This window comes from Macrobrachium nipponense, chromosome 4, assembly GCF_015104395.2.
Source record: "Macrobrachium nipponense isolate FS-2020 chromosome 4, ASM1510439v2, whole genome shotgun sequence".
NCBI lineage: Eukaryota > Metazoa > Arthropoda > Malacostraca > Decapoda > Palaemonidae > Macrobrachium > Macrobrachium nipponense.
In genome coordinates this window covers 127,403,440-127,419,795 of record NC_061100.1, presented here as the reverse complement: position 1 = coordinate 127,419,795, position 16,356 = coordinate 127,403,440, and the positions used below count along the sequence as shown (strand labels likewise).

The window sequence follows — 16,356 nt, the reverse complement described above, 5'->3', positions numbered from 1 at the left end:
GGCGCCAGCCAGACGCCAACGCAAGGCTCCAGCCAGGCGCGAGGCGCTAGCCAGGATGGGAGGAGCCAATCAGGCGCCAGCCAGGCGCGAGGCGCCATCCAGGCGCGAGGACTCCAGCCAGGCTCTAGGCGCCATTCAGGCGCAAGGCTCCAGCCAGGCGCGAGGCGCTAGACAGGCGCTAGGCGCCTGCCAGGCACGAAGCGCTAGCTAGGCTCCAGCTTCACCCAGAAGAGATCTATATCAAAGAATGCCCTGGCCTTCTTTGAGACAATGTGATCTCCTAAGCACTTGACAAGTGCATTGATGATTCCTTCAAACAGCTGAGAATTAAAAGCTCATGAAGTGCGAGCTTTTCTGAATTCTTGTTCTTTCCTTAACAATATGTCATAAGGACATATTAGCTGTCACATACGGGAGATGCAACTCTGTGTTGACTTCCCATATCCGAAGGATGTCAAGATAACCTACGAGAGATCCTTCTCTCTTGGTTGATACGTGTCTGCGGATACATTGCTGGGATAGGGAGCCGATACTGATCCTTAACTAGTGAGTTAAATTTTATTTACGTCGTGTTTTTTCTCTTGGGTTTGTTTGAAAGGAGTTTGGGGATAACTCTTTTCAACTTAAGCACTAACCCTCGTGTTAGGATCAGGTGATCGGGATCGGTGTTGTGCTCCTTAATTATGCCACTAGGCATAGGCATATTGTCATGTAAGAGGCTCTGTCGAGTAAATGGATAAGACCCCATCGACAGACCCACAAGAACTCTTAGCCATAGGTCATCATCCTCGCTGAGGCTCTTGAGGCGAAGCAGATTCCTAGGCATTAGCCATGGAATCTTCCGCCTGAACAAGTAGGAACCAAGGTTTTATTTATTTATTACCTACAACGTATGTTGTTTACCTGTCTATTCAGTAAATAGTTGTCTCTTACCCACCACCAAGGGTGTCAATCAGCTAAGTATATATCTGCTGGGGAAGTTGCATGTACAAAAATGATATTGTTAGAATACAATAAAGTTTTGTACATACTTACCCGGCAGATATATACGATGAATGGCCACCCAGCCTCCCCTCAGGAGACAGGTGGAAGAGAAATCTGGTTCTAGAACGGGAATGGTTCCTATTCCTGCCACCCAGCGGCAGGGGGGTAGATCACCTGACCTACTGCAGCGTGTGCCGCGAAATTCGAATTTCTGTCGGACGTCAGAGACATAAGCTAAGTATATATCTGCCGGGTAAGTATGTACAAAACTTTATTGTATTCTAACAATATCATTTTGTTCATGAAACTTACCTGACAGATATATATATAGCTGTATTTTCTGAAGTCCGACAGAATTTAAAAATTCGCGGCACACGCAGTGGGCGGACCACCGGTGGTAGTACCCATTCCCGCCGTGGGAGGCGGATATCAGGAACTATTCCCATTTTCTATTCATATTCTTTCTGTCGCCGGTCGGTAAAACAACTGTTTACAGACCTCCGCCTAGGAGTTTTGAAAACTTCATTAGCCGCTTAAGTATCCTAATTATTCTTTCGATTATTAACTTGGATTTGTGGCTAGCATACGCTATCGTAAATTTTTTCATTGCATTTGATGTCTGAAGCTAGTTAGCCTAGTTTCAGACTTTGTTGTCTGCATGGTAAGGTGAGGCTACCGGAACTTTCGGTAGACACTCGCTTAGTAATATATGACGTTTACATGTTTCTTTGCATAAGTTCAATGTAATTAGTGTAATGTGTGACTGATTACGAAGAAGGAGATTCATGTACGCATTTTAGAGCGTGTTAGAATCAGGAGTTTTCCTCCACAGTAAACAGAAGTTAGAAATAATGAACCTTCTAACCTCCTGTAGATTTTATTTTGCCTAACCCTGTGGTATGGCTTACGGGCCTAGAAGAAGTGTCTGCTAGAGGATTACATCAAGTAATCTTAGACTAAAGTGCTCGCTCTCCAATCAGTGTTGTGAAGTGTAGTGCCCCTTGTGTTGTGGAGGGGGCGTCAGATCGGCCCCATAATGCCTCTAGGCCTGTACCTCTGTCGGACTCCCAGGACTCAGGGAGAGGGCATGTCGAAAGCCGCAAGAGGGTTACGGGGGCTCCCCACCGATCTGGCGTCCCTTCGGCAGAACCTGTTGACGCTTCCCAGGCTGCTAAAGATCGTGCACGTGCACGAATCTTGAAAGGATTGCTTCTCGTCCTCCGAGGCGTCCTCCCCGCGCAAGGGTTGGAGCTCTCGGAAGGACTCGCGCCCTCTAAGAAGCTTTAGAGAAGAGGACGCTTCACGTCCTCTCTCTCGTTAGGAGGGAACGTCAGATCGGCCCCATAACGCCTCTAGGCCTAGACCTCGTCGGACTCCAGGAAACCAGGGGAGAGGGCATGTCAAAAGCCGAAGGAGGGTTACGGGTTTTTTCATGGTGATCTGGCTTCCTTTCGGCAGGTCCTGTTGTCGCTTCCCAGGCTGCCGAAGATCGAGCACGTGCACGAATCTTGAAGGATTGCTTCTCGTCCTCCGAGGCGTCCTCCCCACACGGGTTGGAGTTCTCGGAAGGACTCTCGCGCCCCTAAAGAAGCTTTAGAGAAGAGGACGCTTCACGTCTCTCTCTCCGTCACGAGAGGATGAAAGAGTAAAGAGACCACATTTTCCCTTTTAGAAGAATGCACTGGCTTTTTTCCTAAGGGACATTTAAGGAGGCTCATTCATCTTGCCAGAAGAGTGATTTTGAGCCTCCTGCGAGTGAACGCTCATGTATACATCATTTATACATTATTAAGGAGGCTCATTCATCTTGCCAGAAGAGTGATTTGAGCCTCCTGCGAGTGAACGCTCATGTATCATCATTTATTACATTATTAGGAGGGGCTCATTCATCTTGCCAGAAGAGTGATTTGAGCCTCCTGCGAGTGAACGCTCATGAAGTTAGAGCTGTTTCAACCTCGCTAGCATTCCAAAAGAATTTGGTAATCAAGGACATTCTTGATTCCACCTTTTGGAGGAGCAACTCAGTTTTCGTCTCCTCTCCTCATGGCGCTCCGTATACGTTATGTAACGTTCGCTTTACTTCGAAAAAGCAAGCTGATAAGTTTGACGGGCCGGCAAGCTGCTTTGCACAGTCAAACAACTTAGTCTCTGGTCGGCATAAGAAGGGCAAATTTAGACGTGAGGAAGCTTTTGGAGGTGCTCGACGTCCTATAAGTAGAGACATTCTCCAGGACGCTTCGGCAAGCACCTTGCGGAAGACGAAAGCCTTACGTCTTCCTTTAGTGTTCACACTCTTCAGGAGCAGCGTGCGGCTCTCCATGGAGACTCCGCATGAGGACGTCCCTTAAAAATATTCAACGTCATATGCAAAACGCGGTTCGTCATAACATTGAGATGTTGGCAAGGTCGCTCGCCAGGACGCCTCTTGGCGGGCCTTGCATGCATCAAGGCGCTCAACGAGTTCCTCTCTGAAACGTCGTTCAGAAGACTTGGTGTTCTCTGCTCAGACACGCTCGTAGCTAAGCAGGGACGTTTTTTGAGGACGCTCAGCAGGACGCTAAGCAGGACGCTTTTGAGGACGCTCGGCAGGACGCTTTTGAGGACGCTCAGCAGGACGCTTTTGAGGACGCTCAGCAGGACGCTTTTGTGGGACATTCGCCAGACGCTTCGGTGGAAGCTCGGCAGGACGCTTTGCGAGAGAAAAGACTTGTTGAGGCGTCTTATTTGCTGTTGAGGACATTTCTTTACAGAAATTTTTAAAAAAGGATTCGGAGTTAGCGGAGAGACATACCCGAATTTTTTTCTTCGATCCCTCTTTCCTCTTCATCGATTTCTTTGAGAATCGGGAAGATTATATACTCGGATTCCTGGGTGACTTTCGGTCATGTTAAAGGGTGGGTTTTCCCCTATTAGCAAAGTGCTAATAGTTTTGTCAAGTCAGGACGTTTTCCCCATTGTCATTTAAGTGGTGACCCCTCATAAATGGGTAGTTTCTCATTGACATAGATTTTTAACGTTTTATCGTTTAAGCGGATAAACTCATTAACAAATTTCGGAAGAGCTCTCATTCATTTTCAGAGGCTCATCCGGGTGGGAGTAAGAAAAAGACTTGTAGACTAGATCCAGGAAGTCTTTATGTCCAATATCATAAGAACATTGAACGGTCCTTTTCGATCCTCGGTTTCTCTTGATGATCTCTATTCGAATATTACTCCCTTTTCTTGGCAAAGAGTCTTGGCAAAGAGTCAAGGAGTTCTTTTAAAAAGTCTCATTCATTAGAATGTGGACAGTCGGTTTTCCCTTTCTTTCTCTCTTCCTCGTTGAGGAAAGATGTAGTAGAGAATTTGATGTTCAAATTACTACAATACTTATGTAGTTTATCTTTTGCGTCATTTGCTAACGCATGGGTCAAGTCATTTACGCATATCGTATTTACCTCTGCGGATAGAAGCCGAAAGAACTGTTGTTCTAATGTATTTATTTGACACTCCCTTCAACCTTCAAGAGTTTTCGGAGTAAGAACAACTCTTCAGGTATTGTTACGACAACACCAACTCAGCTTCTGTATTTAGCGAATTCTGTTTCGTTTAAATAGGCTGCTTGAGAGTTTCCTTTTGCTCGATAATATCATACCTATTTCCTTCGTAAAGGGAGTAGCTGGCAACTCAGGCAGTTAGTATTCTGTTCACCATTGAAGCTTTCCTTCGAGGAAGACTTCTCCTTCACTCTCTTTGATAGAGATCGAAGGTGGTCGATCTCCAATCCTTATTTTTGTTTTCTTGAAGAAAGAATTTAGGATGGAGATCGTTGTTCAGAATCCTATAAATATACTACGTATATTAACCTCGCGACATGATTCTACTAAGCAGTTGAATTGTCCGAGGGGTAGGCGCATATCCTAGTTTTCTACGGATTGCGACTTAGACGAGAAGTATTCTAATTGAACTGCAACTCGGGTTGCCTGCCAACCTCCCAGGAGTTTGGTTTCAATTTTATATACTTATGGTTTTGTCACGACAACACCATTTAAACAACTTTTATATTTACCGAAATTCGTTTCGCCTAAATATAATTGCTCGAGCATATCTTTTATGCTCGGTGGTTCTAGCCGAACGCATTCCTTTGTGGAATATGGATTACCTGGCAACTCAGGATGACGAGTCAGCGGGAGCTCAGGCTGCTACTGCGTATTGAACTGCCTGTGCCTGTAGCCGCTCAGTATCAGCTGGGCCTCCGAGATGCACGGTTGTTATGTCTCTCTATCTCCCCCTGCTTTGATGACTACCGAACCTCTCTGCCCAACAATCTTGGACTTAGGTCTCTGATTAAAGGGGATTCTCGCAATTATGAAGGACATCTACTGCTGTGACGATAGATTCCATCGCCTTCGATATTGTGAGAATTTTCAACAGAGATATCTTAGACTTATTCATTTTACTGTTTACCGCACGGTAACAGAAGTCTGTACAAGTCTCCCGCTGCATCGCACTGATAATGCGAATGATTTTGCAGACATCTGAGTTTGTCTTAAAATATCTCATATTCGTAGGTGTACATTGTTCATTGTTCATCCCGAATTAACAGATATGTCATAAAGACATCGCCTACTCTCCGACCTGACAGCTCTACTTCCAAATGTTCAGCCCATGAGAAGCAGTTTCTTCAGGCGGCTTTCCCCTGTGTTTTCATTACTGAAGAACGCCCCGCTTTCATTGCAACTACGACTTCTCACCGGACAGCAATGAAATAGCGGTTAGCGTTTTCAGTCATTTGTAAGCACAGTTCAGAATCTTGAGAATCCTTCTCTCGATTCGTCTGTGAAGACGTAGGTTGCATTCAATACCTACCTTCGTCTTCAACGGTACATAGCGATAAGATCTTCAAGAGATGGCAGTCTCTTGGCCAAGGCAAAGCAGTGCTGCCTATTTTCAGTGTTCAATCGGAGGAGGCCGTTTCTGGAGTAAGTGAAGGGAAATGACTATTCCTCCAACTCGACCTCTGTGAATTTCCTTATGGTTCTATCTTTCCGTCTGAAGTATGAGATAAGCTAGAAGTCCTAACTATTGTAGAATATGCAAATATGTTGTTGACGGCCTCTAGGCTCAGAGATTCGGTTCTGTCAAACAACAAAGCTTCACGATCTTTGAGGTCTGTGGAGATCTTGAAATTCTCTGGATCAAAGGTTCCGGCATGGAACTTAGACGTAGTCTGAGTTTCTGATGCCAAAAGCATATTTCGAACCTATCCTTTCTGCGAACTTAATACACGTGACCAGAAAGGCTAATATTCTAACCGCTCTAGCCACGGCAAAGAGGGTTAGTGAGGTTTTAGCCATCATCAGAGGTTTTGGCTTTAAAAGGACATAATGCGGTCTGTCCTCTAAGCCTTCCGTTCTTGATAAGAACGAAAACCTGTCTAAACCCTTGACCCGAAGGCTTGGAGACCAAGGGTATGGCACAAATTATTGGGCAAGGGCATTAGAGTCCTGTGCCCTGTAGGGTCTCTCAAGTTTTATCTTGATAAAACTATAGAAAGTCAAGGTCAACGGACAATCTGCGGTGCTCCGTAAAAAGACCAGACTGGTTCATGTCCAAGAACACCCTGGCATTATAGCCAAGGAGTTCTTTTAAGAGGTCTCATTCATTATGTTGGCATAAAGATTTGAGATTTTTTCTTAATATGGATGCTCAAGAGGTGAGGGCGCGGCCTCGGAAGCATTTTAACAGAACATGACACTCATATCCTGTGCCACGCTTTAGCGAAGCAACTCGTGTTCGCTTCACTCCCGACAATCTGCGGTGTTCGAAAAGACCAGACTGGTTTCATCCAAGAACACCCTGGCATAGCAAGGGAGTTCTTTTAAGAGGTCTATTCATTATGTTTGCATAAAGATTTGAGATTTTTTCTTAAATGAATCTCAAGAGGTGAGGGCGCGGCCTCGGAAGCTTTCAGAGCATGCACTCAGTAAACATCCTGAGTGCCACGCTTTAGCGAAGCAACTCTGGTGTTCGCTTCACACTCCCGACGGAGTGAAGACGACATTTGAGATCTGTAAGTCGCTAGGACATACATTTCCGTAGATATATTATTGGGGGCAGGAAGCAACACGAATCCTATCCTATAGAAAAGGGGGGATAGGTGTGCTTTTAACTTTGAAGGGTTGGTCGCTTGAGGCGCGTTTCCTTTTTCTTTAGCCTAGAAGTTATGGAACTAACTTTGATAGGTTAGGTCAGGTGGTGGTTTTAGCTTCGTTGCCCTCAGAAGTATGGTCATATGGTCTAGTCACATTGTGGTCACGCCCCCGTTGACAGATCATCTAGAGCGCACCAGCATTACAGGTCTCTACCTCGCTGGCAACTCTAGTAACGCAGAAGCAGACTTTGGTGACAGTAATCACGAGTCGGCTATGCTAACAGGTGAGGAACCAAGATGTATATCATCTACTTAATTTAGTTTCCCAAAAAAATCCTATTCTGTCTCTTCCCACCATCCGAAGGTGGGATTCAGCTATATATATATCTGTCAGGTAAGTTTCATGAACAAAATGTTATTGTTATAATACAATTAAGTTTGTTCTACTTACCTGGCAGATATATATAATTAAAGTGCCCACCCACCTCCCCTCAGAGACAGTGGCACTGATAAAATATGAATAGAAAAATGGGAATAGTTTCCTGATATCCGCCTCCCACGGCGGGAATGGGTACTACCACCTGGCCGCCCACTGCGTGTGCCGCGAATTTTTAAATTCTGTCGGACTTCAGAAAATACAGCTATATATATATCTGCCAGGTAAGTATGAACAAACTTAATTGTATTATAACAATAACATTTTATAATAGATTCTGATAGAATATCCAGATACTCTTGGAAAGCCTTACGAAACATGCTGTGAGAAGAACGTGACTTCTGTGAATCCACCTCTCTAAGGCCAAAATGAGGCGTACATCCTCTCTTTCCTTTGACGCCCATTTATCTTAATATCTGTTAAGAATTTATAACTAGGGGAAAAAGACTAAATGTTTTATTCCCCTTCTTTAAATTTAAAGATGTCTTATATTGCTACCTCTCTTGGTTCAGAGGAAAGAAGCAGTCTAAAGGAAGCCTGTTCGTCTCTACCTTACAAAGAGATCTAAGAAGAAGACTTTCCGCAGGTTCTCACAACTCTTTTCAATAAATGTTAGACATACGTTAACAGTTATATCTTCGATCGAGAAGGTTCTCACGGACATGCAAATCTTGCATCGAACCTCTTAAGGATCGTTACGTTCCGTGTCTGTTCCCAAATAGGTTTCTCTTTTGTTAACGCGAACAGGGCGAAAAAAGAGATTCTCGATGCTCTTTGCGATATGGAGAGAGTCGTGGAATTGGCCTAAGTGATTAAAATAAATAATTTCATCATTCCTGGTAAGCGACCCCTTTTCGATTAAATGGGTAACGAAATCAGGAACGAATCTTGCCGTTACCGAGCTGCTGTCCGAGAGGCTACTGGACTCTTAGGTTAATAACTCGCTAAAACGAGAAAATATCTTGGATGGTGCTTCTGGCGCAATTTGCGCCAGGCTGGCGCTTCCTTCTAGTTCTTTTTAGGTTATGTGCCATAACATCTATGCCTTTATGGTACCCGACATCCTTCACATGTTAATTCCGTTCTTAGTGGGGAAAAAACTTTTATATACGTAGTATAGTCCATTCAGGGAAACAACTTCTGCCACTAAGAGAATGTTTCCCATCCGACTCACACCCAACTTCTCTTGAGCAATATCCGATTCTAAAAAGGTGTGTGCGTTTCTTGAAAGGATGAGAGAATTATATATATCGCGCTCTGCCGTATTAGAATCCTTTATAATACTGTCACATGTGGTAAACAGCATTAATCTAGGAAATCTTTGTAAGGATACTAAGGAATTCTGTAGTTAACCTCGGTATGTGCATAAGACTTGACCATACCGTAGTCTTAAAGTGAATTTTCTACTACATTCATCTTCTCACTAAGCATGTACTCTAATAAGCCATGCTTTCGTAAGCATGAGAGCATTATACAATATAGAGTTCCGCTGCGTTAGAATCCTTTAAAAATGTTACCTACGGTAAACCAGCATTGAAATGTTGTAATATCTTTCTTATTGAAAGCTTCTTAGCAAAAAGGCAGACAATTTAATTTATTTATGTTTTGCTTAACTATCCCCTCAATCCGAGGCTAAAACCACGATTGTAGGGGAGAGACAACGGTTAGTCATTCCCATCCCGCAGAGAGAGACATGTAACCGACCATTCATGACCGACACCTACATGATACTGCGTTGGTGTCAGCGATAGCAGTCTCGTTAGCCGACTGGCCTTACTCTTCCAGAGTTGCCCAGCTACTCCATTTAATAAAGGAATATCTTATAAAATTATTATCGAACTTCAGGAATTCTTATAATGCATGTCTAAGCGAAACAAGACTTCGATAAATCTAGAAGCTAAGTAGGTGTTGTCTTACATCCCTTTAAGAGTAGTCCTTCCTAGGAAATTCCTGGAAGGATACTGGTAATTGAGTTGCTCAGCAAAGAAGTAACTACGGTATGTGCTTATGATTTGCCGTATCGTATACTCATACAGCAGATACTCTACTACCTTCTTTCCCTGCCGAGGCAGATAGAGAAAGGAAAAATTTTTACTATCTTCGTTCTTTTCGTTAATAGAACGATAGAAAGAGTATATATATCTCCTTAAGGAAGGAAGTTAATCCAATTGAACTCAAATAAATCTTCGTGATTTCCTCATAAATCGTGGAGAGACAGAATTCCTGTTCATCTGTAGGGTTTACGGAAGGAAGTAGATATTTCCTATCCGCCATCATACCCAAACGTCGATGAGATTCTTATAAGAAACTCCCAAAGCTCTTGCCTCTTCATAACGAGGGAAGAGCATGAATGAAGGAGAGAGTCCTCTGAATAATGAAAAAATGGCTTCTCTTAGTATCAGAATCCTTCTGGCAAAAGCGACGGCCGCCTGTGCGACATCTTGCACCTTGCCAGGGGAAAGTTGCTCAAGTTGAAAACTCAAAGAGGAGCTCGCGACTGACCTCTCTCTCATAAGAAGATTAGGAATATTCTGGCGCCTGGCTCCTTGCACCTAGCGCCTGGAATGTTCCGCAAGCTAGAAAGGAGACTCGCTCCTGGAACGTTCGGCTTGCGTGGAAGGTCCCGTGCGCCCTGATAGTTCCGAGCGCCTACTAGACCCCTTTTAGAAAGAGCCTCTTGCCGGGAAACGTTCATGGAAGGATCGTTCTGATTGCCACTCTACTATAAGGCTCCTTGCTCTAGCCGTCTGTTTTTCTGGTCGCAATTTGCGCCAGGCTGGCGCTTCGTCTCTTTGAGGCGCCTTGCGCCAAGAAAAATTATCTAGAACGCGGCTCGCGTTTGGTTTTGTAGGAACGCGGCTCGCGCTAGTCTGTTAGCTGGAACGCGCTCGCTGCTGGCTATTGGAACGTAGCTCACGCTAGCTTGCTGGAACGCTGCTTCCTGGCAGCGGCTGGCTCTTGCTCAGTGTTCTCTTAGTTTTCAGAGAACGCGCTAGATCATCGAAACTCCAAACATACATTCTTCGTCTTTTTCGGATGTAAGATGAAGAGACGCACTTTTATAAGGATGCCTCATCAATGGCTATCCTTGGCAGTCCTGGGACGTTCTAACAGAACCTGCCGAGGGGACGCCTGAACGGTTGGGGTTCTCCCTAACCTTCCCTGCGGCTGTCCGACTTTCCTCCTCCACTGGGTCTGGGAGTTTGGAAGAGGTCTAGGCCTGGAAGCGCTACGGAGCCGATCAGACCACCCTCCACTGCACTGGGAAACACATACAGTATTCACTTCTTACCTTTTTAGAGCTCGCCTTTTGAGCTCCATCCATTTATCTTCAAATTTGCACATATGAATTTTGTAGATTCTGTGGAGTTAAGAAGGTGATGAGGATGCAACAACTACTAGAATTGTCAATACTCTAACTGCTCGTTAGTACGAGAGCTCTTAAAGCTTCTAATGGAAGCGTATCTAGTTATATGCTTTCTGACTTCCTAAAGTAGGAAGTTAGATCTTATATTTCCTTCATCAAGTTCTAACACTTATACACGTATTAGTGAAAGAAAAAAAAAAAAAATCAATATTTCCCTTTGCAAAATATATGAGTGTCTACCGAAAAATTCGGTAGTTTCACGTAATATATTCTTCAAAATTTCGAAGCCAAATTCATTAAAAAGTTAATAAAAGCGTATGCCAAACCAAAGACCCAGTACTTCCCTGCAAAAGACAGCCCAGAAGGTCGATGGCGATGAAAAACGAAATCGAAGTCAAGTCAGGAGGTAGCAACAACGTATGTTGACACTACCGCGACAGAGAAATCTGGTTCTAGAACGGTAATCGTTCCTATTCCTGCCACCCAGCGGCAGGGGCGGTAGATCACCTGAACTACCTGCAGCGTGTGCCGCGAATTCGAATTTCTGTCGGGGACGATGGAGTCTATAGCTAAGTATATATCTGCTGGGTAAGTTCCATGTACAAAAATATGCTGTCACTACCTAGCAGAAAAAGTGATGTTCTGAGTGAAAGTGATGAAGCTAATATTAGAACCAGCAAAATCCAAAGGTCCTCAGATATCTACAGTACTTAAGGCCTTCTGGAAGATGCTTACCAAGCACTAAAATACATCATGCATTTCAATCACTCGACTCTACAGTACTCTCTAACAAGATGATGCAAGGCTGTCTGATATCTGGACTATGGCCAAGAGAACAAAAAGTACCATATATACTCGCGTATCATGTGACTTTTGAAGATCTAATTTTGGAGGTAATTTTATGGGGGTCGCACCATACATGAGATATAAAATTTGAGTGTGTACTACTCACATATTAGCATCATATGATAAAATACAAACATAATGGATATGCATCTTTTCTGTGGATCTTTTAAAAAGTAATGCTTTACTTCACTGCATCTATTATTATATGTATTTTCATATTACTATTTGTTTGTATTACAGAATACAAACATAGCAATCAATGTTTTGGTTTGGAAATCAGCTGAGGGTGATTGCATGGTAAGTTTGTTTTACTGTACTGAACTCAAATCTGAGCGACTTTCTTGCTTCTAGTTAGTGCAAATGACTCTCAAGATACTCTGTTTATATGGGACAAGGTTATTTTACGTTATACGAAGTGTTTTCAAGCCGAAATATCACTTAAAAATGTATAGTTTGTGAACGAAATTTAGTTATTTTTTTCATTAATAGATGGCACTGAAGGCATATTTACTGCATAAACAAAAATTAACAGATTCTGTTCAATATCTTCACTTGATCTCATCAGAATACTATGAACTTTACGAATTTATTTTTTATTGGAGTGAAAACAGTAAAATGTGTTCTTTCATGCCCAATAGTTTTGATTAAAACATGTTTCCCTCAAATTTTCTTTAGCGTTGAGTTTGATGGTATTATACCAAAGTTTGCTTGAGGAAAGCATATAGAAAAAAGTCTGGAAAGAAGCCAACAGTTTCTTCAACAGCTCCGTCATTTCCTTGGAATGTCTCAGAGTTGTCACCACAGAAGCAGGAGATGGAGAAACAAAAATGATGATGGGGTTGTAGAACTACCATCGCACCAGTAAGACCTCCAGTTTAAGAGGATTTTAGTCAATTCCTATCTGGTCTGTATGTACCATCCCCTAGATGAGCTAAGGAAAAACAAATGAAAACCATCCCAGCTTGAATCAGAACCAGCAAAAATTGGGGAAGACCAGGAGACATCAATGCATTCCTCTCAGAACACAGCGACAACTTCTCCTTGATGTGTTCTGTTTTTACCCATTCTTCTTTCACTGAGCCAGAGACCATGACCTATACGAAAAGAACAGTAAAAATGAGGATCTGCATCAATCTTCAGCCTTCCTCAGAGAAAAAAGAATTAGATCTCATCATTCTTAATAATCATAACCAAAAATAAAATGCAATTCAAAGTCATCAACCATTCAATGCAGAAAACATACGTATAAACAAAAAACCTTAAACCACTGCCATGAATTATAGCCCAGCGAAATGCAGACTGCCAAGTTACTTGACAACAGGTCAGCTGAAGTAAAAATTACTGAACAGTCAAGTGCCACTAGTTAGTGTAGGCCCATCTTTGACCCTTTGGGCCCTAAATCCCAAAGGGGGCTGCACCTCCCTGCTATCAGGTTGGGGTGGGGTAGGTAAGGCTAAGACCCACTTCTCCCTTAGTCAGTAAGTTGAAAGGGTGTAGGCCTCCTGCCCCTATTATTGTGGGAAACCCTCAGGGCCCAAATTCCCATAGGAAAGGAGTTTCCCGCCTTACTACTGAGGGGGCCATATTGTGGGGAGCCTGTTTGTACCTATATAAACACTTTTACATAGAAGTCAACTCCGAAAGTTGTAAAAAAAATGAACGGGTATGAAAAAGAGGGATTATGACCCACTTAGTAACAAACCTTCCTGGGGGGGGGAGTCTATGGTAAAAATTTGGTAGCCCTAGCTGCCAACTTTGAAAGTTGCAAAAAAATGAAGGGGTATGAAAAAAGAGGGGTTATGACCCCCCTTAGAAACGGCCCTCGAATTTTGGATTTTGATAAAAACCTTCCTGGTAGGGATGGAAGTCAAAGGTAAAAATTTGGTAGCTCTAATTGTCAACTTCAAAAGCTGTAAAAAATGAGAGTTATAAAAAAGAGGGGTTGTGAACCCCTTAGATCTTCTTCTTCCCAGCTTTTTCCCATTTTTATATGGGGTCGCCGTTTCGGATGAGCCGTTTCCATCTATTTCTATCTTGCGCTTCTGCCTCATCAATTCCCTTCTCATGTAAATCTCCTCTCACACCGTCCTTCCATCTCTTTCTTGGTCTCCCTCTCTTTCTTCTTCCTTGCACCTCCACTCCCATAGTATGTCTCCCAGCGTGGTCCTCATCTCTCCTCAACAGGTGTCCATACCATCTCAGCCTCCCCTCCTGCACTTTCTTTGATACTTCCACCACCTTAGTTGACCCCCTTATGTAGTCATTTCTGATCCTATCCACTCTTGTTACCCCAGACATCCACCTAAGCATTCTCATTTCTGCCACATCCATCTTCTTCTGCTCTGCTTTTCTCATGCTTGCTGTTTCCGTACCATACAGCATTGCTGTTCTTACCACCGTCTTGTGAAATTTTCCTTTTAACCTAAGCGGCACTCTTTTGTCACAAAGAACTCCCGAGGCCGCCTCTCAGTTGTTTCCAGCCTGCCTGTACCCGATGTTTTACTTCTTCTTCCATACTTCCTCCAGCGTTAACAAAGATCCCAAAATACTTAAAAACTTATCAACTCTCCTTATTTGCTCTCCACCAAGCTGAATACTTTCTCTATCATCCCCCTCAGTGGTGGTACACATATATTCTGTCTTGGATCTACTTATTCTCATTCCTCTGTCCTCCAGTACTTGTCTCCATCTTTCCAATTTCACTTCCAGATCTTCCCTGCTCTCTGCACACAGAACAATATCATCCGCATACAATATGTTCCATGGTACTGTCTCCCTTACTTCCTCTATTATAACATCCATCACTATGTTAAAGATAAATGGGCTCAGAGCCGACCCCTGGTGTAATCCTACTCTCACCTCAAAACCTTCTGTCTCCCCAACACTGCTCTCACTCTGGTAAATACATTCCGGTACATCTCTTGTATCAATCGCACATACTTCTCTGGCACCATCTTCTCCCTCAGGCTCCTCCATACCTCTTGTCTCGGGACTCTGTCATAAGCCTTTTCAAGGTCAATGAATACCATATGTAGGTCCCTTTGTCTTTCCCCGAATTTCTCCATTATTTGCCTCAGACAAAATATACCATCTGTTGTTCCCCTTCCCCCCCCTTCATAAATCCCATCTGCTCTTTACCTATTTGTACTTCTTCTCTCAGTCTAGCATCTATCATCCTTTCCAGTATCTTCAAAGTGTGGGACATCAATTTAATGCCCCTATAATTACCACACTCTTGGACATCGCCTTTCCCTTTAAAAATTGGGATCAATATACTCCACGCCACTCATTTGGTATCTTTTTCCTGTTCAAGGATCTTTATCATAAGATCGTACAGTATATCCACTCCTTCATCTCCTAATGCTTTCCATGCCTCCACCGGGATCATGTCTGGTCCGGTTGCCTTCCACCCATTCTTCATCTTCTTCAAGTGCATTTAGATAAAGTCCTAAATTTTGGATTTTGAACTAAACTTCATTCCAATGGGGGGAGGGGAGTCTTTGGTAAAAATATGGTAACCCTAGATGTCAACTCCAAAAGTTGTTAAAAATGATGGGGTATGAAAAATAAGGGTCATGACCCCCTTAGAAACAGCCCTAGAATTTTAAATAAAACCTTCCTTGAGGGGGGGGGGGGTCTATGGTAAATATTTGGTAACCCTAGCTGTCAACTCCTAAAGTTGTAAAAAATGAAGGGGTATGAAAAAGACGGGTTATGACTCCCTTCGAAACAGCCCTCAAATTTTGGATTTTGACTAAAATCTTCCTTGGGAGGGGGGAGGGAGTCTATAGTAAAAATTTGGTAATCCTAGCTTTCATAGTCTGGGCATGCATAGTGAACAAACAGACAGAAAGATATACAGACAAATATATACATATAGGTAGATAGATTGATGTATAGCACTTCACAGCACTTACTTTCATGTACATGTCTCTTATTGAACGACACATAGCGCTTCGGTGATTCCACCACTTCACAGACACAGTTTCTTTCTCTCCTTCCATTATGGACACTGAAAGAAAAAAGTTTAGACTGTAATGCTTTCAGTTCATGCAATAAGTTAATTTCACTTCAACAAAATTTCCTACTACAAATCAATAATTTAAAATTCATCAAATCCTACAAATAGGAGCTCCCTGGACGCACTCAGAGTAAAAGGAGAACCAACCATCTGGTACACATCCCTCCGTGCTGTGCCTTATTAGCAGTAGTTTAGTCATTCCAGCTTGTCCAGACTTAGTACAAGTATTATGGGTTCAGGAGGCAGACACATTTTTTTGTAATATTAAAATACATATTTAAAAAATAAAAATACCAAAATCCTCAAGTAATTTGTAGTTTTCCCAGGGATATAAACCAGAACTTTTAATGCAGGAACATACTTCAGCATTAGCTGAAAACAGTCACTGAAGCTGGGTAACAAGGTGGTTAATTGGTGGCAGGTGGGTGATTTTGGGGACGCCCTCAATTAACCTGTCATAAGTGAGCAGTTTTCCTTTGGTGTCAGGGGCTGCATGATGTCTTTGAAGGGGAATTTTAAAACACCCTGGTTTACAAACAATGGAAATTATAAATTTCTTGAAAAGACTGG

General features: G+C 43.0%; 1 protein-coding gene and 1 long non-coding RNA gene across 7 annotated transcripts in view; one reads left to right on the top strand and one right to left on the bottom strand.

Moving 5' to 3' along the window:
- LOC135211159 (uncharacterized) overlaps nt 1–16,356 on the top strand; it is a 107,927-nt gene that overhangs the window by 79,298 nt on the left and 12,273 nt on the right. The window lies entirely within an intron of this gene.
- LOC135211156 (zinc finger and BTB domain-containing protein 24-like) overlaps nt 1–16,356 on the bottom strand; it is a 60,026-nt gene that overhangs the window by 40,022 nt on the left and 3,648 nt on the right. For all 6 annotated transcript variants that reach the window (XM_064244335.1, XM_064244332.1, XM_064244333.1 and 3 more), the window contains one exon: nt 15,683–15,777. In XM_064244335.1, coding sequence (XP_064100405.1) covers nt 15,683–15,769 — 87 coding nt within the window. In that variant the 5' untranslated portion in view covers nt 15,770–15,777. The remainder of the gene's footprint in view (nt 1–15,682; nt 15,778–16,356) is intronic.